The 27,872-nt window shown below is 38.7% G+C and overlaps 1 protein-coding gene across 1 annotated transcript; it reads right to left on the reverse strand.

Annotated features, from left to right (window-relative positions):
* PTP4A2 (protein tyrosine phosphatase 4A2) lies at positions 1 to 27,313 on the reverse strand. Its single transcript, XM_036846426.1, is given in 7 exon segments — positions 1 to 2,515; positions 3,756 to 3,830; positions 5,140 to 5,204; positions 5,206 to 5,271; positions 9,034 to 9,126; positions 11,212 to 11,911; positions 27,177 to 27,313. Coding segments are annotated over 6 exon segments (504 nt in total). The 5' UTR covers positions 11,308 to 11,911; positions 27,177 to 27,313; the 3' UTR covers positions 1 to 2,406.
* Between the last annotated feature and the right edge of the window lie 559 nt (positions 27,314 to 27,872).

Raw genomic sequence — 27,872 nt, forward strand, 5'->3', positions numbered from 1 at the left:
GAGCATGTAAAATATGTTTTATTGTTCTTTAAAAGGGCTCAGGGTTTGGTTTTAAATCAGGCTGCACACCTTTCATCAGTCTGACATCTCTCTCACCATGTCAAACTGGCTTCAGCTAGCAATACTTCATTAAATCCAAAAGAAAAAAAAATGTTTAATTTTGAAGAAAATCCAGTTCTGAGAACAATTAACATTAGTCTGTAATTTAAAAACAAAAATGAGGCTAATGTTTCATGTTGCATTATATACCCTTCTCCTCATACAGAACCAGGATGTAATTTTCCTAACTCAGGCAGGCACTGGTTACTGGTGGATACTGCTCGCTCACTCACACACACACACCACACACCTCTCTCACACGCCTCACTCTTCCCTTTCTCTCTCTCCCCCCTCCCTCCTTCCCTCCCTCCAAACAACAAAAATCAGAGCATGTCAAAGGAAAAAGGTTTGTTCTGGTATTGATCAAACCCTTGGAGTCAACAGTCTATCTGAGCTTAGAGGGTATGCTGTTTTTGATCTTGAGCTATGTTAAAGGAATCTACTGTCAGGTTCTGAAATAAAGAATTTTGGATAGTACCATATTTTTTCACTTTAAAATCCTAGAAACAATTTCAAAAAGCATTATATTGTTTTGTTTTCTGGGGATGGGGGAGAAGAGAATCTACAGATTTTCATTTATTTAAAAATCAAAACAACTCGGCATAGGAAATAGGCAGTTCACATAGCCAGCCAACATCTGAGGTATCATCAGTGTGAAACAAGGTCCCGGTCCATTCCTACTGGCCTAGCTGATCCTAACAAAATGGGAAGTTTATGGCTCTGCACAGCAAATTCCAACAGGACAAGATGACCGTAAGACTTTATTCAAATCCTTAGAAGCAGAGCACTATTAATTATGTAATATTCAGATGGAGAGTGCAAGAGCCCCTGATGGTATCCTCCAACTTGCTTTGTCAATGCAGCCTGGTCACAACTGCAAAAGGAGCAGCAAAACAGCTTTTTCTGAGATCAGTACATTGAACCCAGCAAAGATCTGCAAGAAATGATACTACACCACTGCACTAGCCACACAGTCCCTTTGCTACACAATGAGCTGCTCTATGTCTCTCTTCTACCCTATTATGGCCTGTGGACACATACTCACTAGGCATTGTTGGTTTTGAACCAGCAAAAAAAATTTTTTTTAATCTCACAAAGAACCTAGTAAGAAAAGAACAAGGCAATCAGTGGTTAAACTGAACTGTACATATAGGGGGCAGTTGGGAAATACCCATTACAGCATTTCTCAAGTCTAAAATATTGTGTCTTTGCTGCTACTCCTTTGACTGTTCCTGAAAATTCAGAGTACAAATAAGTCCTAAATAAAACTTTACACTAACAGCATTCTCTGACATCATTAGGACAGAAAATCAGAGTAATGCTACAGCCCACAATTCTACAAGGTGTAGAAGTGTGCTAATGCTCTGCCTGGACATATCTTTAGTGACGGCCTGGAGTACTCCCCTTCCGAAAACAACAATCTCTGGGACATCCACTTAGCTTCATGGTTGGAAAGAGATGAATTCGACTCTCAGCTAAGTTCTTTGAGAGACTCCTCTAAAATGCCATTTCCCCACAAATTTATCAAAACAAAAAAGGCTCCTGGCTACTTTGCCTAATGTTGAATAGGGTTTTCAAGAAAAGAAACTAACATGAATACCCCATCATCAGTAAAGACTAAAAAACACCTGGATCATATACTATATACGCCACTGCCTTTTTTTTTTTTTTCCTTTTTTTTGGTGTTTTTTTGTTTTGTTTTTTTCCTAAAAGTGCCCAGGTGGGCTTAAGGCTGCCAGACTGCACGCACATCTACAGCAACATGGGCTTCTCCTATTTCATCTACAACTTGTATCCGGGGAAAAAAGAGGGATAGAAGAAAGTGAGAAGAAGGGAAATATATACTGTGCCTTCCCCCCCGCCCCCAAGTAAGAAAGAAATCCACAAAAGGGAGATCTATGTGCCAAGCATAATGGAAGAGTGTGCTCCCCAAACAGATGGTTCTGCAGAGGCTAATGTTCTGCTGGTTTTCCTTAGAGACCTATTTTGAGAAAGTTAAAAAAGACAGGAGATTTTGAAATAATTCAATCCTGGCAGAAATTCAAACTCCAACACTAGGAGCAAAATCATCCTTCACTAAATTAATCCTTTTTTTTTCTTTCTCTTTTTCTTTTCTTAAACATTTTATTCACGTTATAGAGGGATTTCTCTTTTGTTTGTTTTTTTCCAATCATTAGGAGAGTGGTTGAGGAGTACTGAATCCATCACTACTTTGATGACACAGTTAAGATTCCAGATTCACATTTCCAGGTACCAAGAGTTCCCTCTAAATGCCACGATCAAGTCAGCCTTCGTATACATTCCTTTCTACTGAACGCAGCAATGCCCATTGGTATCTCTGAAGCGTAATCGCATCTTAGGTCGGTATTTCTCCAGGTAAAGCAGCTGTTTGGAATTGAACGCTCCCCTTCTTTTTCTGAAAATACAAGAATGGCACACTTTATCATGTAAAAAAAGAGCTGCCTGATTCACTGAAATGTGTATTTATGGCCTATGGCCTTTCTAACTCTACACAGCTGAAAACCAGCATATTTCCCATACAACATCACTTCTTAAGCGAAAGGGCTGAACTGAAACATGAACTTTCTGTGTGCCTTCCTAAAAGAAGAAATAGACAAATTTTCTTTGCTAACTCTCATTAGAGTCTATTAATCGTTTAATAAAGATCAGAATAGTTAATCCAGAGACATCTGACTATACTCTTCCCAATTAATATATTCTTCATATTAGAAATGGCAGCAAGTATTTAGGATAAATGAGGAAGTATTTATATGAAGCAGCAGACGCAGATGGCATTCCTTGAAATATGTTATCTTCCTAGAGCTGCTACCATACATTTCATGCCCTTTGTCACAAAACAGTCATTTTTTATTTCTTTCTCTTTTTTTTTTTTTAAGAAAAGGTTAGAAAGGGAAAGGGCAAGACAATAATTGCCAAAGAATTCTGGACAAAAAAATAGCATGGCCTGTTATTCCAGACTACTGTCAAGATTCTGTCTGGGCACTACCATCCTGATTCTGTGACTGAACAGGTCACTTAAGAATCCTAGGTGATTAACTACTCCTTTTCTTCCTTTCCTCTTTGTCACAGAGAGTTACATTTGGAAGGCATTTTGGACAGCCATTAAAAGAGGCACCAGATCACTGAGACTCAGCTACCTAGCTATTCATTTAAAGATTCCTAGGTGTTCAAGTCATATACTGGACATATGCTACAATGTCCAAATTGCCACCTAAATTAGAAAATCTTTAATCTGGGAGCCAGTAGTGTTATTGTGAGTCTCTTTAGCACTTGCTATTTTTGATATCTTCAAATAATATTTAAGCCAAAGACAGCAAATTACCCTGTACTATGAATGGGTACTTTTTATAATTTCTTTCTCTTGTTATGATTTTGCTTTGTGTGGCTTTTTAAAATTATAATTTATTTATTTATTTGGCTGTGCCGGGTCTTAGTTGTGGCACGCAGGATCTTTGCTGAGGCATTGCAGGATCTTTTGTTGAGGCATAAGAACTCTTAGTTATGGCATGTGGGATCTAGTTCCCTCACCAGGATCAAACCCGGGGCCCCCTGCATTGGGAGCTCAGAGTCTTAGCCACTGGACCACCAGGGAAGTCCTGCTTTATGTGTTTCTGAACATAAAACTTCATACTCACTGTCTTATAAACTGAACTGCATCTTCGTACTTCATTCCACATTCAATCAAAGCAAGTGCGACCAGCACAGGTGCCCTGCAGAGATAAACTCATTTGTAAATAACCACAGGTCCTTTGGAATTAAGGATTTTTAAAACCCAGGATTACGTATTACCAAAACTACATAAAGCTTGAGCTTTCATTGTTCCTGTATACTAAAATATCTGATATTTTTCTACATAGTAAAAATATCTAAATCATTATAGCTTCTATGGTATTTTCTATTTTTAGTAAAGTACAAAATTCTAAACCTTTATTAAGAGATCTTTACTCTTTAAAACATCATCACATTATATCTCAAATTTTCACATCATTTTATGTCACCAAAAATCCACTGATCTTTAACCATTATCATAGTAAATGACCAAATGGATTATCTTGAGTGTCTCAGAATTTTCGTTACAAATCAATTTTAATATCATCTCTTCATCAAATACTAAAGAGGTGCTAGACTTCCTCAACAAAATCCTTTCCATGAGCTAGAAGAGTGGCAGAGAATTCGTAATTAGGAATTGCTTTCTATATATATATATTAATGTAACAAAGGAAATGATGTTTTTAATAAGCCCATTATAAGGCACTAACTTTGGACTGACTACCTAACTAGGATAGCTATTAGTTTAAAAAACTGCCCCAAATCCGGATAAGGACTAGAGACGTCTGACCCTGAAGAAGAACTGTACAACACTAAACTGCAAAAAAGGAAAATAGCAAACAAAAGGGTTGAGCAGAGGTAACAGCCTGAGTCACCACCACCTTGAGGCAACAGCAGCTTGCATTAATGTTTGGAGTCAAAGTGCACATTATAAATTGACATTTAATCTACTGTTGATGAGTGTTACAACACCATTCCATGCAGTGCTCAAGGAAAAAGATTTTAAAATCAAAGTCAGCTTTCACTCTCCACACATTTCCTTTCAAAAATTTAAGGTTCAACCATCTGCTCTTCATCTATTAACTTCCATTCATCTCAATCTAAAATTAACCATGTACACATTCTTCAAATCTAAAGTTATTTTAACTTTGTTGCCCATTTCAAACACCTAAACCTTTGATTACTGGAAATGGAGAAAAAGAAAACATATTGAATTAAGACTGTATTTTTGGCTCAAAGATAAGATAATTACATTAAACCAGTTTCAAAACAACTTATGAACCACCACCCACTAAACCCAGACTCAGACAAACAATGAAACATAAAAAGTTATTTTGAGAAATCATTACACCAGCTTTTGCTCTCATTTCCTTTCCTTTCAGGCAACTTAATATTCAGCGTAATAAATGCAGTTTCTATCAAAGTGAAATTTTTGATAATGAATTCACAGACAAAAGGGGAAGAGCTTACCTTCCCAGTCCTGCAACACAATGCACTGCAACACAGCAACCTGGCTCTTCACGAAATTTGGTTTTTTAGTAGGTTTAGCCAATCGTCAACTATCTGATTAGGGGGTGGTGCTCCATCGTCAAAAGGCCAATCCTGGGAGGAAAAGGTCTTTTACATTAAATTGATATTTTCTCCAGAATTAACATCCTAATGCACAACAGCTGCATACACAGGGCAGGCCTAATTGCACTAACTGTACTACATGTACCTTTTTTTTTTTTTTTTTTTTACTAAACGTACGTATGTATGTATGTATGTATTGCTGCATTGGGTCTTTGCTGCTGCGCACAGGCTCTCTCTAGTTGCGGCAAGCGGGGGCTACTCTTCGTTGCGGTGCGTGGGCTTCTCGTTGCTGTGGCCTCTCCCGTTGCAGTGCATGGGCTCTAGGCTCGCGGGCTTCAGTAGTTGTGGTGCGCAGGCTCAGTAGTTGTGGCGCACGGGCTTAGTTGTTCCACGGCATGTGGGATCTTCCCGGACCAGGGCTCGAACCTGTGTCCCCTGCATTGGCAGGCAGATTCTCAACAACTGTACCACCAGGGAAGCCCCATGTACCTATACTTAATCACACAATTCTGATCACTTCTGAAAAATGATCCAAGATCAAAATTCAAGTGTGCCAACTTAGCCTTCTCAATGAAGCATACACAACCAGCATCACAAGCATCAAACTTTTTCTTTGGAAATATCTCTTACCAGAGTGATAAAAGGCTAGCATTCTTCAAATATTTTATGTGAACAGAGCAGTAATTAGACATAATAGAGAAAACTAAAATTAAAACCAAGACAAAGTAAGAGAGGACACACCACCTGTCAATAAGATTTAGAAGTCCATTCTGGCAAAGTGTACCAACTGGTATCTCATTGGTCTCTAAGAATATAAATATTTTTGAGGATTACCCCCAAATAGCTCTAAGTTATGATGTCTTTTCTTTAAACACTCTCTGATAAGTAATTTCCAACAGCAGATCATAATAGAAACATACTACCATCTTTGTGCTTACATATGTATTTTTTTTAAAGTCAAGCAGCAAATATTTTTAAAGCTCTGCCTAAATTATACACATCCCATTTTACAAGTACAGTGCCACATGATATGATCCTGGGGAAATGAAAACCATTTCCTCAAGTATTCCCTTCTCTTTTTATATTCATTGATTTGGGTTGTTTTTCAATTAAGACCAACCCCATGTGCATTCACAATACAGGCACGGATTTATCTTCCTTGTTACCTCGCACAAGGTCCTGAGAAACCAACACAAGTCATTTTGAAGAAAGGGGGAAAGGGACATTCACATGTTGCATCATACCCTCTGTACCATCTAACTTCAAGGACAGAAATGCAAAGACACTGGGTTTTTTTTTTTTTAACATAATACTATTCTAATGAGACTGGATAAGGACACTTTAAAATACTAGAGAAGGAAAAAGGGAAAAGTGACAGAGCACTAAATTGATTCTGCACTCATTACTGGCACCACTAGAACACTTCATGGAGCCCATTAGCCATGACAGCACATTATGTTTGCCAACTACGCCCCATAATTAAAGGGCTGTCAATGTTATCATTATAAATGTCACTACAGAGTTTAACTGTAAATAGCAGTAAAACTAGTAAGTACCTTAGTCAAGCGCTTACTTCCTCTAAAACTCCCTAAAATGCATCTAGTTAAGAAACAATAATATGAAATATGCTTTACTTACCCATACAAGTAGTTTTATCCAAAAAAATCACTAAAGCAGTCATTTAGAAGCATCTGAACTTCAAACTGACATGGCTGAAAACCATCATTAGTCTTTTCCAATGTGCCTCTGATTTACAAGAACATTGGTCAAAGGGTTGAAAGGTCTCACTTTGGGAATATCCTCTTATAAAGTGTTCCAAACCCTCTTCACCTAGCAAAAGTAAATTAGCAATCCAACTTAAACTAAAATTTCTGCCTAGGCATTAGGGAGAAGGGAGGGATGAATAGGTGGAGCACAGAGGATTTCTAGGGTCATGAAACGACTCTGTATGATACTATAGTGGTGGATACATGTCATTATGTATTAGTCAAAACCCCTAGAATATACAACACCAAGAGCAAACCCTAATGTAAATTATAGACTTTGGGTGATGATGATGTATCAGTGTAGGTTCATCAGTTGTAACAAGTGTACCACTCTGGCGGGGGATGTTGATTATGGGGGAAGCTATGCATGGGTAGGGTCAGGGCATATATGGGAAATCTCTGTACCTTCTGTTCAGTTGTGCTGTGAACCTAAAATTGCTCTAAAAAATAAAGTTTATTTGAAAAATTAAAAAAAAAAATTCTGCCTAGGAAAAAAAAGAAATTCCAAGCTTAATTCTAAATATCCTTGTTTTTTTTCAAGCTTTAGTTAGACCTTTAGTTTTATCTGATCACAGCTCTTTAAAACAAAACAAAAGCCTAGATTTAAAGGCCTGGAATAAATCCCAGATCTACCATTATCTTCTACAAACTACTTCAAGTTCTTTAGTTCATTTCTATTTCATAAAGGTGTTTAACAACATTACTGATTCAAACAGACTACGGTCAATCTGCAGTTCATTTTCTCACCCTGCCAACTGTCAAGACAAACTGATTTCTCATCTACCCATTAAAGAACATACAATACAGGAAAAGGAACTTGTATTTGGTTTAATTTCATAACTTAAAATTCTGTTTTTATTTTTTTAAACACAGGGCTACATTTTATACATGTTTATACTTATCCTCAGTGATTTCCAGCCAGGGGACCTTAAAGTCATTTAGAAATAGGAATGCAAGCAAAGTATTATTACCATGCCATACTATTAAAATACATTTTAAAAAACATAACGTTTGGCTATTTGATTTTTGTGTTTTCACCAATGTGGAAGTGAGGAAACTTTATGCATCAGATGTGAGACAACTGCCTTACCAACAGGACATTTATTTTCTTTGCATCAACTGCCTTCTCAACTACTAACCAATGCAATGAAGACTACAGAACTAACTCTCAATAAAAAATAGGAACATAACCTTGTACCATCATCTTATTACTTTCTTCCTACCCAACTACTTCAAAACTCTTCAGTTCTCTTCGCACTACAATGCCTTCCCACAACCATGTCAAATAGCTCTAAGACGCTAAGACTACAAGGTCATTTCAATACATGCTACTGTAATTTAGACAACTTTTTAGGGAATAAAGTATAAAATTTTACCTAATCTGAAGTTCCTGTTTCCAATAATGAAACAGCATATTTAGGGGCCAAGGAGAAATTTAATTCAAAATAATTCCAATCACTATATTCAAACTGAATTATGAAAGAAATCTAATCATACAAATGCTTCTTAGAAACCTACCAAAAAGTATCAGAAACTATGCTAATTACTCTGGGGCAAGATGCCTTCTCCCTCTCCCTACTTATGCTCTTCTCCCACCTTTTTGTCCCCTACAAGTTATCCACAAAATATTAAGTAACCAATTTGTACTTGCAAAGCAAGAGAGAATATTTCCATGTGATTTAAGAACGTCTGATGGAAACTACTTTCAGTTAGATTCAAACCAGTAGCCTAGAAACAAAAGCTAAGTATCACATTCATTTCCTAGAGAAAAAAAAATGAAATTTCCATTCTCTTGAAGTAAGTATGCACTAAATTTTGCCTTTTTTGTTGAAAATACTCTGCATCTGTAGACTTCAAGGCCATAAATGAACAAAACTGCCAATCCAAAGGAATTTTAACAGATTGCTATGATTACTGTATCTCCTGTAGGTTTAAAAAGCAAACTATGAGTGCCAAGTTTTAAAAATATCTATGTTTGAAAGGTACAACTTGTTTGTAGTGAAAAATTAAAACACTACACACTCACTAGAACGTGGATTCCTTCTTTTTCAACTGGTGCTTTATCATATGTAGCATCACAAACTCGAACCAAAGTTGTCACTCCATACTTCTTAAGTTCCTTTAAAGAAAAACAAATATAAGGAAACTTGTTTTTAGAATCTGCAATGAAAGCTTTAAAAATATACTCTTATAAACTGAAACGAGACCTCATTCTCAGACAAAGATCAAAATCATTCTCGTTCTAACAACATATACAATAGACATTTTTGCATTCAAAGTGGAAGCATCAATAAGGCCCACCTTTGTAAGGGGCAATTTGGTAGCATAACGCAAAAACTTTAAAAACATGCATACACTTTGACCTAGAAATTCTACTTCTGGGAATTTATACTAAAGAAATAATTAAAGATATACACAAAGATTTAGGTACCAGCACGTTCAGCACAGGTTGTTTGGGATGGTACAAAGACAGAAACATTAATGGTCCAAAAACAGGGGAATGGTTAAAGAAAGTATAGCACATCCATATAGAATACTATGACAGCTATAAAAATAATACTAAGGAGGTTGGGGAAATTTTTCTAAAATACACAGTGTGATCCTATCTATATGTATATTTATAAATGTATACATAAATACAGAAAAAAACATCTAGATGCCAGGTATTAACAGTATTTTTAAATTGTCTTTTACTTATCTCTATCTTCTCATTTTTATGTACTAAGTACATATTGCTCTTTATAATTTAAAGAAACAAAAGCAATTTTGAAATTAAGATTAAAAAGTGGTATTATATTACAAAGTCAAGTAACACACAATTACAGCCAGAAGTCTTGCTCCTTTAAAAGTTTTCCTACAGTAATGCCTAATCCAGTCACTAACTAACTTCAAGAGGCCACCGACATCTTTTTATAGCTGCAGGAGTCTACGACCAAGGACTCCACAGGCTGAAAATAGTATCATGTAATTCAGCCAGGCTTAAAGGTGACTGAACAACCTGAGGGCATACCGGCCTGGAATTAACTTGTACGCTGTGTACACAAAGTTAAGAAGCTCAGAGAATTAAAAATATAAATAAGCAGGACAGTGATATCCTACAAGAAGTGTCCATCATCTGGTTATCTAAAGAGAAAAGTTATTTTAATTGCTAAAGGACTTCATTATTCACAGAAACACCTTCTCATAAAAGACTGAGGAAAGTTGTTAATGTTATATAATGAGTCAGAAATTTTTAAAAATTTCAAAATACAAATAAAATCCCATTAAAATGAACTCCACAGTAGCTGTTCATTGAAAGTTTCCAGTAGAAATTTTTTATGGTAAATATTTGTGACCTTCAGCAAGTCAAAACCTCTTCTGAACTCAGTTTTGCCATCTGTAAAGTGAGAGAGGTAGATTTAGAATCCCTAGGAGTTCATCTAGCTCTCTAAGTCTACTCCATAAATACATCAACAGAAATCACTGAGACTGAACAATCTGAGAATGATTAAAAAGCTTATATTCAAATGCCTGTTGAATAAAGTACAAAATGTTTCTCTACTACTACCAATAGAAAAAATGCAGGATCTGACATAAAAATGCTACCTATAATACCTTTCCTTCCCCTAAATTTCTGGACCCTTGAATAATGTGGTTCCTATTGCTAAGTAGTTCTAGGGTAGCTTTTCATCAAAAGTGGTTAGGGCATTTGAGGAAGAAATGGGTTTTAGTGTCAGAGATAGTTCTACCACATACTGTGTGCCTTCAGGCAAATTACTAAATCACTCTGAACCTCAGTTACCTCAACTGTAAGGGAAATAATGGTACCTATACCTCATACGGTTATTGTGAGGAGTAAATGATATAATGCATAAAATTCCTTACTGTAATGCTGGGTACGTACTAAGTATTCAATAAATGTTAATTAGCTTTATTATTGAAACTGTAACAAAAGAACTGTTAATAATGTTCAAAGGAAAAAACACAGTACTAGACAATCTCTAAGATCTCCTCAAATTCCATAAATGTTCTTTTAAAAATCTGTTTTAACTAATTCAACTCAATTCAAACAAAGACTGGTAAGATCCACAGGATCCATATCACCCATACTCCAATCACAGAAATAAATGGCTTTGTGGTAAAAGATTTCTTTACAGTGGTGTTAATTTTTAACAGGATTTTACCTAAAACTCAATCCAAAAGGTAGACCATGCTACAATCTTACCTCTGTGAACTTGTTGAGGGTAGCATTGGTAGGGTTGTGGGTTATCAGAAAACGCATGTTCTCATAGGAGATCTCCACAGGGGCTGGACGGTTCATTATGGCAAATAAAAAGTGTGAGCGTGCGTGTGTGAGTGTGATGGGGAAAATGAAAAAAAAAAAAAAATCAATAAATCTTGAAATGTTTCACAGCAGAAAACATTAAAAAGACCACTAAAATGCCTATTATCGATCAGTGTTTTCTCTATTCAACTTGTTTATTAAGAAGCTTCTCCCTTCAAGATAAGCAGAAGTATTTAGAATCCACTTGAATCCAAATTCAATTTGGGCCTCAATGTCTGCTGATGGATACCTTCGGACTCCAAAAAAATCCAACTACATACGAAACTTAAGCAGCCTTTACTACATTTAGGCACTAGTGAGACAAGTTAAAAGAGTAGGTCGCTTTCCACTTTTGTTTACTTGATGCTTAATTTTACTGGAGTCATTAAAAGATATATGCTTGCAATTAAAAAAAAAAAAAAAAAAAGCCAACTATTTCTGAGGCCAGTCTCGGTGTCCAGAGTCTTCAAGGCAATGTTAATTATGGCACATAGAACCTCCAAGCTCACTTGTCAGCAGAAACGCTGTGCTGAGCCTGGCAGAAGTCTGCCCTCACGCTCAGAATCGCCATAAATGTGCAACGTATATTCCAACGAAAAACCTGGAGGAGAAAAGCATAAAGAAAATGAACTGGAGGTTGACAGCAAACACAATGCCCAAAGTCAAGAATACATTCTTTATGAGCCCAAAGACATCTGAAATGGCGCCACTTCTAAACTACTGCCATCTACCAAGAATAGGACAGAAGTATATACCAAGAGTTTTAAAAGTCAGAGATTTAAGTTAAGTACGTCTTGGGACTTCCCTGGCAATCCAGTGGTTAAGACTCCGAGCTCTCAATGCAGGGGGCCTGGGTTCCATTCCTGGTCAGGGAACTAGGTCCCACAATCATGCTGCAACTAAGAGTTTGCATGCCACAACTAAGGAGCCCTCGAGCCACAACTAAGGAGCCTGGCTGCCGCAACTAAGGAGCCCATGTGCCACAACTAAGGAGACCGCCTGCCACAACTAAGACCCAGCGCAACCAAATAAATAAATACTAAAAAAAATAAAATAAAAGACACCGTGCTCTCACTGCAGGGGGTGCAGGTTTGATGCCTGGTAAGGAAATTAAGATCCCGCACGTCTCATGGTGCAGCCAAAAGAAGTTAAATATGTCTTCCTTTTTTCAAAACGAGGCTCAATAAAGTTCTGTACTAATAAGATTATTTCTAACTCAAGTCATTTTTAAATGAATTTTTAAAATCATTTTAGGGGCTTCCCTGGTGGCGCAGTGGTTGAGAGTCTGCCTGCCAATGCAGGGGACACGGGTTCGAGCCCTGGTCTGGGAGGATCCCACATGCCGCAGAGCAGCTGGGCCCGTGAGCCACAATTACTGAGCCTGCGCGTCTGGAGCCTGTGCTCCCCAACAGGAGAGGCCGCGATAGTGAGAGGCCCGCGCACCGCGATGAAGAGTGGCCCCCGCTTGCCGCAACTGGAGAAAGCCCTCACACAGAAACGAAGACCCAACACCGCCATAAATAAATAAATGAATAAATAAAAATTAAAAAAAAAAATCATTTTAAATCATTTTTAAATGACTAAAAGATACTTAAAACTTCACTCCATGGACTCTTTCATAAAGTTCACATCAAATGATCTCCTTATTTTTCTGCTTTGATGTTAACTATCTTTGGTTAAAATTATATCTGTAAATGGATGAAGGATATTTACCAAAATTCCACTTTGAGGATTTAATTCTTTCAATCCAAAATATATGCATTGGCCCCATTTATGATATCAGTTCATAAAGCACTTTCAAAAAATTATCTTCTTTTCCTCACAACTCTAAGTAGTTTTTAACTACCTATGAAGAATGAGGAAAGAGGATCAGAAAAGTGACTTGTCTAAGGTGAATGAATTAGCTGAGCCCAAATTCAGACTCTTTTGAAAAGTCCTGTATTTTTTCCAAGGTACCACAATTCCAGCTGACTCAGCTAATATATAAATCCCATTCTCTCATTTCTAGTCCAATTTATCTTTTTATTATTTCTCACATCACTACCTCAAGAGTACAAAAGCATCCAAAGGTTAATGATTCACAGCAGTCTCCTGCCCAAATATTAATTCCTACCAAAACAAGGCAAGAAGAGAAGTGGCAGAATTTTTGAAACACAGTAATCTGTATAGCTGGCTCAGTCAGAGTGTCAACATAATCATAAATTCCTCTGGAAATAGGGACAAGGTCTAAGTTCTTCTACTTGCCTCTTCCCTAAGCCACCAATAAATGCTTATTTAGAACTCTAAAAAAGATGACTGTAACCAGACAAATGAAAGAAAATGACTACAGAGGCACCTGCAGGAAGAAACTGAAAGAGATAAGAACAAACCTAAGCCTCAAACTTTCAAGCTTAATCTTCTATCTTCAAGTCTTCTTTTTATGATATGCTTAATGGCATTTTATTTTGTAAATTATATACTTCTGATTATATTACCATAGACACAAGCGCAAAACTAAAACATTCCTAAAATATGAGAGAGACGCAAGAAATTCAAAATGGCATTGTAAGAACTTCAATACCTCAGCATAATGAGTTACCACTACAGTAAAAACACAAAACTTCTACATTCAAACTAACAAAAACATAAAACACACCATCACCCTTCCTAACTCATAATCTAACTCATAACTCTAACTGTAACCCTAAAACACAGCCACTTTAGATCACACATTTCATAGAGTACTCCTTGTACAGTCAAGGAATTTTAAAGCTGGCAGAAACTTAAGAGATCAAATACACTGACCTTTAAAAAAAAAAGATGCTGTTTGGGATCCAGAGAGATTACAAAGACTTAAGTAAGACCACACTGCTAATTAGCAGCAGATCAAGGACAAGAACCCAGGTCTTATTTTCCCTCCAATTTTGACTAATGGAGGTATCCACATATTTTTCAAGTCATAATCTTATTCATGACAGTGTAACTTTTCTTCAAATATTTGGTTGGATGTTCATTTCCAACTCTGTGACCTTATAATAAGGGGAGAAAAGACTATTAAAATAACTACTCAAAGAACAATGGTTTGCGTGCAATGCAGAGCAAAACACAAGGAAATTCAAACCTGTTTGAATCCCTTTGGTTTAATGCTGTTATGGCAGCTAAGATGTGTGTCAGCTGAGAAAGGCACTGAAAGACCAGCATTGTAGTGACAGCCAGGCTTAAAAGGTTACAGCTCTAGCATTAAGTTTTCTACCCAGTCATCAGTGTTTGTCTTCTCAGAAAACAGAACAACCTTTATCCCATCTTATTCCTCCAAGCTCAATTTGAAAGGACCACTCCCAGGGATAAGGATAATTTATTATTAAATTTTCAATTCCTTTTTTTTTTTTTTTGGCTGCATGGCTTACAGTATCTTAGTTCCCTGACCACGGATCGAACCCAGACCCAGGCAGTGAAAGCGCAGAGTCCTAACCACTGGACCGCCACGGAGTTCCCAGATTTTCAATTCTTAATACCATACTGAGATCTCCAGCAAAGGAATTTCTGCCAAATTAAACACTATGTTCTATCAATGTTAACAGATGCATGATAAAAGCAAGCTTCTGTTCCTTCCCCCTCCCCCAGGAGTTCAACTACACATTAACAGTTAAATGTTCTTGCACCTGTCAATTCTGATAAACTAATGTTCGTTTCTGTGACACCTATAAGAATGCAAAGCAAACAGTCTGTAAAAAAAATCATAAACAACCTACCACAGCTGGAAAGTATTCAACAGTACAGAGCCATACATTTTAGCATAAACTCAGCACCTGTATACCTTACTGGAAAACTTTTTTCTAAAGTTTTCTCTCTGGCATTGATTCTGCTCTACCTACTTAAGTAAAAATTGATTTTTACTTTAATTTACCAGATGATGGAAGAGGCTGGTTTACTTGACACATAACAGTGATCAAATTCAAATACGCATCCAAATATTCTCTCCACCCTTTATCTTTTATAGAATCTAACTTTTAAAATGTTGAATTTGGGAATTTCCATTTCCTAGGCAACATTTCCATTTTTAACAAAAGAATATGACTTCACTGAAGGATTAGAAACGATGGTCTGTGACAGAGAAATCCTTTTAAATTAAAGAGGGAAGGGGAAAAGATAAAGAAGAATGAAGAAAGGGGGCTGGAAGAAGAACAAGCAAGCAGAGGTCTACCAAGCTAAGACAGTGCACTGCCAGTAAGACTAAGTCAATAACACAACAGAGACTACTTAAAACTCTGAAGAGGGGTATGTTACAAGTTTAAATATCCAGTGTCAATGCTCTACTGCTAACATCTACCTAGATGAGAACCAAAAGCCAAAAGGCATGAAATAATACAATATCCATCACTTAATCATGGCACAATGTTAAAACGGAAAACCATGGAGAGGTTAAAAAGAATAAAACACCTATATAAACTGATATGGGAAGATGGCTAAGAGATACTAATAAGTGAAAAAAGCAAGGTACATGATAATATAAGCAGTATATATAGAAATATTTGTGAGTACTTAGTATGTTTTCACTCAGGCCAGGAGCATGATTTACAATATATACCTTCTAAACAGTTTCTGTTTTTTTCCCATGTACACTTATTACCTTAATTTCTTTAACTTTTTTTTCTTTTTTTTTTTTTTTTTGGCTGCGCCATGTGGCATGCGGGATCTTAGTTCCCCGACCAGAGATCGAACCCACACCCCCGGCATTGGAAATGCAGAGTCTTAACCACTGGACAGCCAGAGAAGTCCCTTTAATTTTTAATTCTAGGGTGATAAAGAACCTACAATGATTTACAATTTAATTACATCCTTAACAGTGCTATAACCACTGGATTACAAAGAGCCTCAAAAGGGCTAGTCCCTCTGTCCCTGGCAAGCCTGTACCTACACATTTCCAGAAAGACAGCTTTCTTCTTTGTTAAAGATACTAAATTATGGAGTAAAATTCAGATCCTGCTTTGGCAACTGTAATTCTAAGTTCAAATATAAATACAGAGAATACAAGGGCATGAACGAACTTTACAAAATCAGCCCCATTTAATGTAACCCACGCTTACTGGGCATCCTTTTAAAAATCCTGTCAAGCCACTTACAACAAGCTTTCCACTGAGAAATCACCTCTATTTCCAAATTAAAGTGATGATGCAATAACCCTCTAATTTGATAGGTTATGCCAGTATTCACCAAATTGAAAACAGTACATTATAAGTAAATGTACAAAAGAACTCTAGATCTTAGAAAATCTAAAAGCAAAGGTCTGAGGAACAAGTAAGTATACATTTACTGTTTACTTTTCTTACCAGAAATTCTACAGGAAGTCATGCAAATTTGAGTCAGCGTGGTTTCTACAAGCAGACAACATGAAAGCATAATATGGTATACAAGAGTAACACCTTGCAACAATTTTTTCCTAAAACAAATTCATTTCACCTCATTGAAGACACCTGCATTTCCCTTAAAATAAGTATGAATAATCTGTCAACAGTAAAGAATTCATTCTCATGAAGGACTAGACACTGCAATTTGGCCAGTTAAGAATGTATAAATTCAAATATTTATTGGATACATAATATGTACCATATATTTTATAGGGGCAGCAAGAGCAGTAAACAAAAATTCCTGTCAGGATAGACCTTATATTTTAGCAGGCAGAAAAAGATAAATAAAACATGCCACTGCTATGGAGAAAAATGCAAAGCAGGGGAATCTGCAGTGTCAGAAGGGAGAGGGGATTCCACTTTTAAATAAGGCTAGCAGGAAACGCCTCAATGAAAAAAGTGACCTTTTATCCTAGGCCTGGGGTTTTGAGCCAAATAGATATTTGAGGAAGCATTCTAGGCAGAGGGATTAGCTCTTGCAAAGGTTATGAGGTGGGGCCATGCTTGGAGTGTTCTAGGAACAGCAAGGGGGCCAGTGCTACTGGAGCATATAAGGCAAGGGAATGAATAGGGTCAGAGAAATAAAAAGAGAGCCTTACAGGCCAACAGAAGTATTTGGCTTTTATTCAGAGAAAAATAAGAGGTTTCAAGCAAGAGTGACAACCTATGTTTAAAAGGATCACTCTAGATGCTATATGGAGACAGATTATGAGTAGTAAGGGTGGAAGCAGGGAGATCCGTAGGAACTTGATGCTATAATCCAGGAGACAGATAATGGTAGCTTGGGCCAAAGTAGTAGCAGTAGAGAGGATATGAATCAGTTTCAAGATATACCTTGAGGTGGAACCCAAAAAGATTTGTCCACAGACTGGATATGGGGTCTGTGGGGAAAAAAAAGTCAAGGCCCTGAGTAACTGTTATGAACTCGCAGAAGGCTGACCGAATATTCACAGACTATTCAGACAACAGACCATAAAATCTTCAAAACCATCAAGAAAGAAAAGCAAGGAAATTCCTCTGTAAAGTACTACTGTATCTACTGCATTTTGACCATTTGAGATTAAGACTTGTAAACTAAAGAAAACTCAACATTGCTAATTAAATACTCATCTTCTGGGGCTTCTCTGGTGGCACAGTGGTTAAGAATCCGCCTGCCAATGCAGGGGACACGGGTTCAAGCCCTGGGCCAGGAAGATCCCACATGCCGCGGAGCAACTAAGCCCGTGCACCACAACTACTGAGCCTGCGCTCTACAGCCCGTGAGCCACAACTACTGAGCCCACGTGCCACAACTACTGAAGCCCGCGCACCTAGAGCCCGTGCTCCACAACAAGAGAAGCCACCGCAATGAGAAGTCCCCGCACCACAACGAAGAGTAGCCTCCGCTCGCCACAACTAGAGAAAATCAACAGGCAGCAACGAAGACCCAAGGCAGCCATAAATAAATAAATAAATAAATAAGTTTATTTTTTAAAAAAAAACCATTCATCTTCTGGGTGGGGGACTGGGTGAAGTAGGTGAAGGGGATTAAAAGGTACAAACTTCCAGTTATAAAATAAGTCATAGGGATGTAATATATAGCATAAGGAATATAGTTGATAATATTGTAATAACTTTTTACAGTGACAGATGGTTACTAGACTTATAGACGTGATCATTTCACAATGTATTTAAATGCCTAATCACTATGTGTACACCTGAAACTAACATATTGTACCGACTAAATTTCAATTAAAAAAAAAAAACTCACCTCCTGGTTAACTGATCTCAAATTGGAAATTTTTACTTTCATACCTATTCCCAACTCATCAGAGCCCTGTAGAAATAAGAGCTCTACTCTCTGTACTACTTATCTTTGTTCATCCCCTCTATTGTTGCATTTATCATACTAAAAGTGAATACATGTGGCTCCTTGAACTTAGACCATTCAAATTAATGTTAGTTTTCTTCCCCTACTGACTGCAGTCCTGGGGAATTGATAAGGAAAGAGGTATCATTAAATTCTACAGAAATTATGATCCAAAATATCCGTAAACAAGCTAAAAATAGCAACACGCTTCTTACTGCTAAAAAAAAGTTTCAGAGTTACTCCCTTGGTTATTCCCACTTTTCCACTTCCTCATTTAAGGAGGGAACTTGAGAATCAAGTTCCAGTACACAAATCAATAATCAGTTCTATAAAAAGAAAGCATGACCTTGATGGTGGGAAAATATCTGAACACTTCAGAACCAGCAGGACATACATGGCCTGCCACTCAGAAAGGAAAGGAAAGCAATTAACCAACAGATCACACCTGCTTCTGAGAACAGTGACAGTTATTTTCTGAAGTCCCGTGGGCTCTGTTCCCACTCAAATGAAAAGGGAGCGGTTTTCAAATTTGTATGTACCCTGGCGATTAGAAGTAGTTGTCCTTTTCTGGTAATTCCTACCTCTACAAATAACTGTAAGACAAAAATTGCATTAAATATTTTCACACCACACTTGAAAATATTTACTTTTCAATTTTGTACTCCATTGTTCCTCTAAAGATTAGCAATTCCCCAGCTGAAACTCTTTGTCCAAATATGTTATTTTTCCTTTCAGAAATAAAATTTAAATGAAGATAACAGCACTATGGCCAATTTTCACTTTTTCTAAAAAATTATTTCAATACCAGTAAAAACATTAAAAATCCTAACAACACCATTCTAGTACGGAACATTATCTTATTGTTTTCAGTGAATCTTAAAAATTAAGTTAAATAGCTCTATTAAATTGATTCTATTCATTCATATTTCCATTTCCAAGGAAAGGTATCATCAGGACTATCCTTTCCACGGGCTTTATGTTTAAAGACTTCAGTTTATGTACCTTTCAAGACTCCCAAGCCTCTTTATTATAAAGTTTAAGCACCTTCTTTTCCTAAAAAACTGTGGTAACCTCCTTCATACAATAAAGAACTATCTCAAATTCAGCTGCATTCCCATAAACTTAAATCCTAATATTTGTTTTCTTCTTTCCCTCCATCTTTCTTTAATCTCAAAAGGATAAATAATTTTCCTGGAGAACAATTTAAGTCTTAATCATTTTACTTTAGTTTCCAACATCACTATACATACATTAACTCAAGAACCACTGAATTATTTCATTAATAAAGAAATGTATTTGAGATTCTGAATTTCAATTGTAATAAAGTAAACTCAGTAGTAAAAATCCAAAAGGACACCCGAATTCACCCTGTCAACACCACTTTGAAATGTTTTCTGAGCTATATCAGGACAGTTAGAATGACTGTAACAGCTGCAAGTTCCCTGAGGTTGCAAAATAGATACTTGGGAAAAGGTTATTTGAATCACCTTTCAAAATAACCTACAGCACAGGAGCAGCATGCAAAGCAAAAACTTCCAGGCTATTGTTAGCATTATTTAAAATGTATGTTTCAGAACTTAGCAGTTTATGGGTCAGCTTAACTCTTTCGTTTCCCCATTTTGTCTAACATACTGAGCATATTTAAAGGTCCTGTTCAAGTATCCACCACCAAAAGGGGGGAAGGAAGCTCTCTATGTACAGGATACAGAATAAAAACATTCCAAATTACATCTTGTCAGCATAAATTCTTTTGTTTGAGCCCCAGAAATTTTTCTGCTGTTAGCGCATTTTGGTCCAAGTTTCCCCTAAGTAAGTTACACTTCACTTCCTCTCCTAAACTTGTTTCTTATAAATCACATTATAGTTCACAGCCATCTCTCTGTGCACTGAGTATTAGTACAAGATAAACAGACAAGAACCCAAATAATTCAATTTGGAGCTGCTGGTGGCCTTTTAAAATATACTGTCTACCCACTAACTGAATTGCCCAATAATGACTTGATGTTTATTTTCATAAAATACAACATTCAAAAGTCTTTAGAAACCATACAGTTAAAGCAGTTGTTTCGCATTACATATGAATGTGAAGTAAAAATGGTGAAATACCTCTATAATTCCATGTCAAGGGGTTATTATTCTTTGCTCACCAGCTTAGTTCAACATGGATTCACTTTCCTTCTCTTCTCACTTAAAGAATGCAAAATTTAATCTTTCGTGTCCTCTTCCTCCAAATGCTTACTGAGATGAGGGACAATATACCAGCTCTGAATGATACTAAAACTCAGCCCATCTAATCTTACAACAAGCATTTGTGGAGCTCTCTTTGCATACCATTATAATCACCATCCAGGATCAAGACCGTAGAAGAATCAACGTGGGTGAAAAATATTTGATGATGAGCATTAAAATTTCATTATTAATGCTACATACTCTGAAGACACAAAATAAGCATGAGTAGAATGGAGTAGGATTAATTAAGACTTCTGAGGAAAGGGAAAATTTTTATGACAAGACTGGTAGAAATAGAGACAGGCCATGGTAGCATGACTTGAGAAAGGAACTAAGTCTTCGGTTAGATAGCTCTGAGGAGGCCTTGACCATGCTGAGAATTTTAGACCAATTCAAATGCAATAAAAGCTCTTAGGAATTTTAAAAGTACAGTAGTAGTAACTCTTTGCTCACTGAGAGAAAACAAGTATTGCCATATTGGTGGGCATCTTCTGATCTACTGAGCCGCTCCATAATTACCAGCAAGCTTCACAAAAACAGCCTCTCAGCTTACTAAAACCTACCTGATTGTTGAATTCTTTTTCCTAGTAAATGGATACAAGTTTAACTAAATTCTGCTTGGTGATGACCTCCAAATGAATATCTCATCTCACCAGAAAAACAATTCAGAGTTTAGGCTATGACTTAAATTTGATGCGCTCTTCATCCAGAAAGATCTAAATTATTTGAATAATTTAAACCAATCACCAAAAGGAAACCTGTTTGTAACCACACATGCAGAATGAAGTATGTCACTAGAATCTATTGTTTCTCCATCATATCCTTCTCAATTTGCTGACAAATCCTGCTGATGACTCATATCCTTCTGTACTAACCAGTCACTCTGTTCCCTCATGACAGGCTTTTCACCAATAATGGAAAGAAGGAAACACACCAATTTGTTTTGCTATTAAAAACAGTAAATATCAACATATGTATATAAATCCAATCTACAAAGACTGTGGTGGTACAACCTAGTGAATGTTTCCAGTAAAAGAGTGAAAAAAAAAAAAAAAAACACACCTATGCTCAAATCTCAAAACGAAAAGACTAGAAGAAAGCAGACTTGATTGTGAATTTGAATTCTTGTCAAACAATACATTAGTTAAGAGCCAACATTTTTGACCACTGCAGAAATAAAAATATAAAGTAATTTATCTGATCTGCTAAAGCAAATATATCATGTGCACATTTTATGCCAAAAGAATTAACATTTTCTGAGAAGAATGAAATTTCAACCCAAAAATACATGAAAGGAATTAAATTCTCTAAAAGGTAAAGAGGGTTCTAATGGTCAAAATATTTTTTCAAAACAGGCTCAACTAGCAAAGAAAGGGTCACAGAAAAGCTTAATCTAAAAATTCTCTACAGTTTAAAAAAGAATGTTTGTTGTGCAATGTAAATTTATATTTAAATGATAAAATTTAGTTTCTAGATCACTTAAAATGGAGTGGATGCTGTGTTACAGAACCCACGGGTAAGAAATCAGTGCAGGCAAACAAAAAACATTTGTATTCAAATCACACAAAAACTGTTGGTATAATCTGTCAACCCCTCATAGCCATTTTTCTGGCAGAGTTTATACCCTGTAAATCTATACTGACTGATCAGGGAAAACCACCTCAATATGTGCAGGAGAAAGGTTATTTTCTCATCTGGGCCCTAGTAACTCCACAGGGTAACTGTGGAAAGTGGACAGAGCCTGCAGTGCTGTGCAGCTTCTCTCATGGAGGTGTCAGAGTAGTGACAGTTTCTGGTTTAGCCTAGACCCCTACAACTCCATGGAGCAAAAGATTCAGATACAATATCCACTTGAGCTCTACACCAAGCAATTCTGTAAGGTTTCAAGTCCCAACAGAGTGGCCAGGAAGTCAAAGGAGCTAGAGAATGTGGTTCAGTCAGTACAATGAAGGATAACCAGAGAAAGCTATCAGACACCTCTGTATATATATATACTAGTTCTGAAGTTGAAAATGGATAAAAGACTCTTCTAATACTCCAGATTAACAGACTCAAATCACCATTTCCCAAGTAATTTTAATCGGTGGCATCCACTGTTCATTTAACAAACCCAAGATACAAAATTATCCAAACTGTAACATCAAGGACTCTTGCTTTACAAACTTCGAGAATAATCATCAGTTTCTATATAACCCAACTAGTATCTTGAGAAAAATCTCAAAGCAGCAACATCCCCCAAAGAGCAAAAAAGGTAACTGAGGTATCCTTTAAAAAAAAAAAAAAAGAAAACTAACTAAAAACTAAATTTCAAGCAAAGAAAAGGCAATTTCTTTAACTAATTCCTACATAATCCCCTGTAAAATGACTACAGTTAACTGGGGAGGAAAAAAAAAAAATGGTTAGAGACTTAAGTACTTTAAGCCCCAAGGGGAAAAATTTTTTTTAAGCCACTGCCATCTATTTACTGATACTCTTTAACTAGGATTCAACAACTGATCTCTAAACCAATTTTCTTATCTGTAAAATTGGAAGAATGCCACTTACTCACTCCCAGGGTTATTATGAATTTAAAATGATATGATTCGTGATTTAGCACACAGAAGATTCTTAAGACGGTAATGTTGAAACCTAAAGCATAATGTTGGACTTCATAAGTACTCCAAGAGCTCAAAATCTCTAACTACTACCCTAATTCAATAAACACAACTAAGTCTTCTATGTTAAAACTATGGGTCCTGATTTCCAGTTGCTCAAAATTTTTAAAGATCACCAACTTCTACAAGTAGTATAGCTGATGAGATAGCACTCGAAAAAATCAACCTAACTCAGGCTTCCCTCTAACTTAAGTTTCACTCTTCCAAGAGCAACAACTAAAAATTTATGTACTGCTCATCTGCATCTTATTCGTAAATGCTTTTACTAGAGGCTTCACTGGTTACCAATCCCACATTCCAACAAAAAAAGAACCATACAGTCAAACCCTATAAAATAAATCTCCATTCAATTTCAACTTTGTGTCTCAAAACCATAAAGTGTTCTGTAACTACCTCATATAGAAATGCCATCTTTAAAGACACAGTGAATAAAAAGTTGCATCTTAAGAAAAATAAATGTTTTTCCTTGTTCACACAAATGTCTTTTCAAGTAAAACATAAACATGGGGCTTTCAGACTTTTTAAGAAACTACGTGCAAAAACATTCAAACATTTACTCTTCACTCTTCCCTAGTGCCACCAAAGTTCAATGATGTTGTAAATGGTTTCTGCCTATAAATTTGGTTCGTTCAAATTAAATATTACTTGCCTGACTCATGGAGGGAGTGGTTTGACTTTTGCTGTTCTGAGTCAGAATATACCGGGTTCAGCAGTTCTAAAAAATTTTTCATTTATATAGGTGGTCTAAAATGCTAGTAGCCTTTTCCAGCTACTAAATATAAGAAACTGTTGCATTAGTAGAAAAGTCTTAGTGATAATAATACTTTGAGTCTGTAGTTCAATTTATAATTAACAAAGTGCTTTCATATCTATTTTCTCACTTGATCTTCAAATTCTCCTGAGGTAAAAATCCCACAAAGCTGAAGAGAAAGACTTTCACAAAGAAGTGACAACTTCTGGTTGACTCTTAGCCCCATTAATACACTCTTCTTCTTTCCCCCAAAATAAAAAAACATTTAAAAGGCTGCCGGGTTTCTTTAATCAGACTTTCCTCTCCCAGATATATCCCAGGTGCCTCATAAGACTCTTGTCTCAAAGCACCCTAAGGCCCCAAGAGAGTTCCAAGGCAGAATCTCCACCCACATAAAAGCCTAGCCTAACTTAGGCCCCAAAGAGCCTCAAGTCAGCATCTCCTAAATGATCTCCTTGCCTCCAGCCATTCAGTCTTCTGCATTACCTTCAACATCTCTCATCTGTACAAGCTGCTAGGTCACTGTGTGGATGAGAAACCTCAAAGAGAGACAACCTAGCGAGGGTAGTTGATGGTAGAGTGGAAAAATCAAAGACTTTGGAGTCAGACTGACCTGGGTTTTTAATCCAGCTGGGACAAGTTACTTCACCTCTTTGAGTCTCTATATCTTCTCATCTCATCACTGTAAGTCAATGAGGGCTCATCACTGTATCCCTAACGACGTCTGGCAAATAGAAACCACTCAACATGTGCCAAATGAATGCAAATGAGGACACCTACCACCTTTTAATAGTAGCTGTGAGAACTGAATGAGAGTATAAAAAGCACCTGGTACATAGGAGGAACTTAATACTAATTAATCTGGACCCCCACCAAACAGTATCGATACTATTTACTGTTTCTGAAAGCAGAGAGCATGCTAGTGATGGAGAAAAGGACACTGTAAGAAAAATATAATTTGACTTCTAATTACGCACCAATGCTTTTGCTTGTAATTCTATCACGTCTAGTACCAAAAGGACCACACTACTCTTTGCTTATATTGAAAAGACTCCCAACTTCTAAGAGACTTCCCATCATTACAGTATAAAATCCATATCAAGGTACTCTTCATCAAGAACCCCTACTTCTACAACATGAGAATCTGGGAAAACTCCATGACAGTGATTAGTCCGTTCACTATCCACTATGAAACAACTTTTAAAATGAATACCAGCAATCAACTTCTATCTTCACCAACATAATGGTATGCTGGCAAGTGATGATGAAGCCTTAATAATGTGTCATTCTGGGGACTTCCCTGGTGGTGCAGTGGTTAAGAATCCGCCTGCCAATGCAGGGGCCATAGGTTTGAGCCCTGGTCTAGGAAGATTACACATGCCGCGGAGCAACTAAGCCCATGCGCCACAACTACTGAGCCTGCGCTCTAGAGACCACGAGCCACAACTACTGAGCCCGCGTGCTGCAACTACTGAAGCCCACGCACCTAGAGCCCGTGCTCCGCAACAAGAGAAACCACCACAATGAGAAGCCTGCGCACCGCAACAAAAAGTAGCCCACGCTCTCCACAACTAGAGAAAAGCCCGCGTGCAGCAACGAAGAATGCAGCCAAAAATAAATAAGTAAATGTATTAAAAAAATAATGTGTCATTCTGAAGCCTTAATTTCCTTTTGCACCTTGAATAAGGCATAACTTCACTCACTTCCTGTCTGAAACTACTCTGTAATACAGAGGAAGGCAGCCAGTAACCACCATATTTAATCCAGCAATGGCTACAGTTTGGTGACTCCATACAGACAAGCATTTGCTGAATGCCTACAATGATGCTAGAACTGCTAGATACTTAATACATTTCTTGAAAAATTCCAGAAAATAATAAACTAGCCTATGGTTCTTCTTCATCATCAACATGTTACACCATTATTATTATCATTATTATTACTTCTTAAAATCTTCTCTCCAGAAGGGTAGGAAAGAGCTAAAACCTAAAAAACATTTCTTGAATTTATCTAACAATAGAATACCTCTCACCTGAAAAACTAGCAGTACTTTACAAAAGAGTCTGTGCAATACACAAATTCTAGTTAGCTCTCAGAACCCCAGACTAGGATGGGATGCCAATCATATGTTTCACAAATTTGGAAACTCATGTCCATGTCATGAAATATGGGGGGGGGGGGTCACAGGGCCAGAAGATGGTAGTGCCACTGGAACAGACTTCTGTACCCTCTCCTCATACTTGAACCCAAGGACCCAGGGACAAGATGCTCCTGGAAAAAACTCCCTAACCCAGGACACCCGGGTTCACTATGGCCCTAGAAAACGATCAAGGAGAGCCTCCAGGAAGCCGGCTCACAGACTGGACAGTCGCAGGCACACACCTCCACACTCCCTCATCTGCCGTTCACCTTCTCCCCAACCTCTCTCACTCTGCACTCAGGTTCTCCCCCCCACCACTCTACCTCAGGCACGCGAAACTCTCCCTCCCCCACTTACCCCACTCTCCCATGCACACTCCTACTCCCCACACTCACTCGTTCCCACACGCTCCCCCTCGCTCTCCTCCCACCCTCCTGACACTGTCCCCCCTACCGTCCCCCACTCGCACTCCCCCTCACTCTCCCCTACACACACAGACTGCCCCCAACTCCCCCCATCCACACTTTCTCCCCCCCACGCTCTCTCCCCCCACATGCACACTAGCCCTGTCCCCAACTCACACTCTCGCCCTCACGCACGCACATCGCCCCCCCACTCAACATTCTTGCACACAACACTAGTCCCTCCCCCTCCCACACGCGCGATTCCCCCCCCTGCTCACCCACCCTCGCTCTCCACGCTTCCCGGCCGCGCTCCCCCCGCCCCCGGCCCCGGCCCGGCCCTCCTTCCGGGGACGTGTCTCGGGCCTGCACTAATGGCTGCGGCGCCTCCCGCCCTCCCCTGCCCCGAGGCCCCGGGAGCCAGAGCGGGAGCCGCCCGGGAGCAGCGCACTCACGCTGGCGAGCTGGGGACTGGGCATTGAAGTCCGGCGGCGGCGGGAGCGAGGAGGCGCCTCTCTCCTCAGTCACCTCGGCGGCGGCGGCGGCGGCGGTAGCGGTGGCGGCGACGGCTCCCCCCCAGCCTCGGCGCGCGACACCCGGCCCGGCCCGGCGGCGGCGGCGGCGCGTGTCCACGAGTCCGTCTTGCTGCTGCTGCTGCTGCTGCGGCCGCCGCTGCGTCTCCGGCTGCCGCCGCTGTCCCCACTGCCGCCGCTGCCCTGTGGCGTCGCCTCGCGCCGTGCCCGGCCGCCGCTGCCGCTCCAGCCGCTACCGGACGGACGACGGTTACAGCCCGGCCGATCGCGCCGCCGCCACCACCGCTGCGCGCGCAGCCGGAACCAGCTCCCGCCGCCGCCCCTCAGGGGGCGCTGCGGGGCGCGGCGCGCGCGCCCTCCGCCCCGCCCCCCGCGCCCGCTGACTGGCTGGCGGGCCGGCTAGGGGCGGTGAGGCCCGCCCACCTGCCCCGCGGGGCGCTGACCCACTGCCCTCGGCGCCTCCCCCGCTCCTCCTCGTGGTTCGTTCCGCTCAGCACTCCTGGCTGCGGAAGGCGCGTCCATGTGACCGGGGAGGGGGGGCAGAACCTGGCCTGGGTGTCCTTCGCCCACGCCGCGGCCCGCCCATCCGCACCTGGACTGGGCCAGAGCTCGAGGCCG

This window comes from Balaenoptera musculus, chromosome 1, assembly GCF_009873245.2.
Source record: "Balaenoptera musculus isolate JJ_BM4_2016_0621 chromosome 1, mBalMus1.pri.v3, whole genome shotgun sequence".
In the NCBI taxonomy this organism is placed as follows: domain Eukaryota; kingdom Metazoa; phylum Chordata; class Mammalia; order Artiodactyla; family Balaenopteridae; genus Balaenoptera; species Balaenoptera musculus.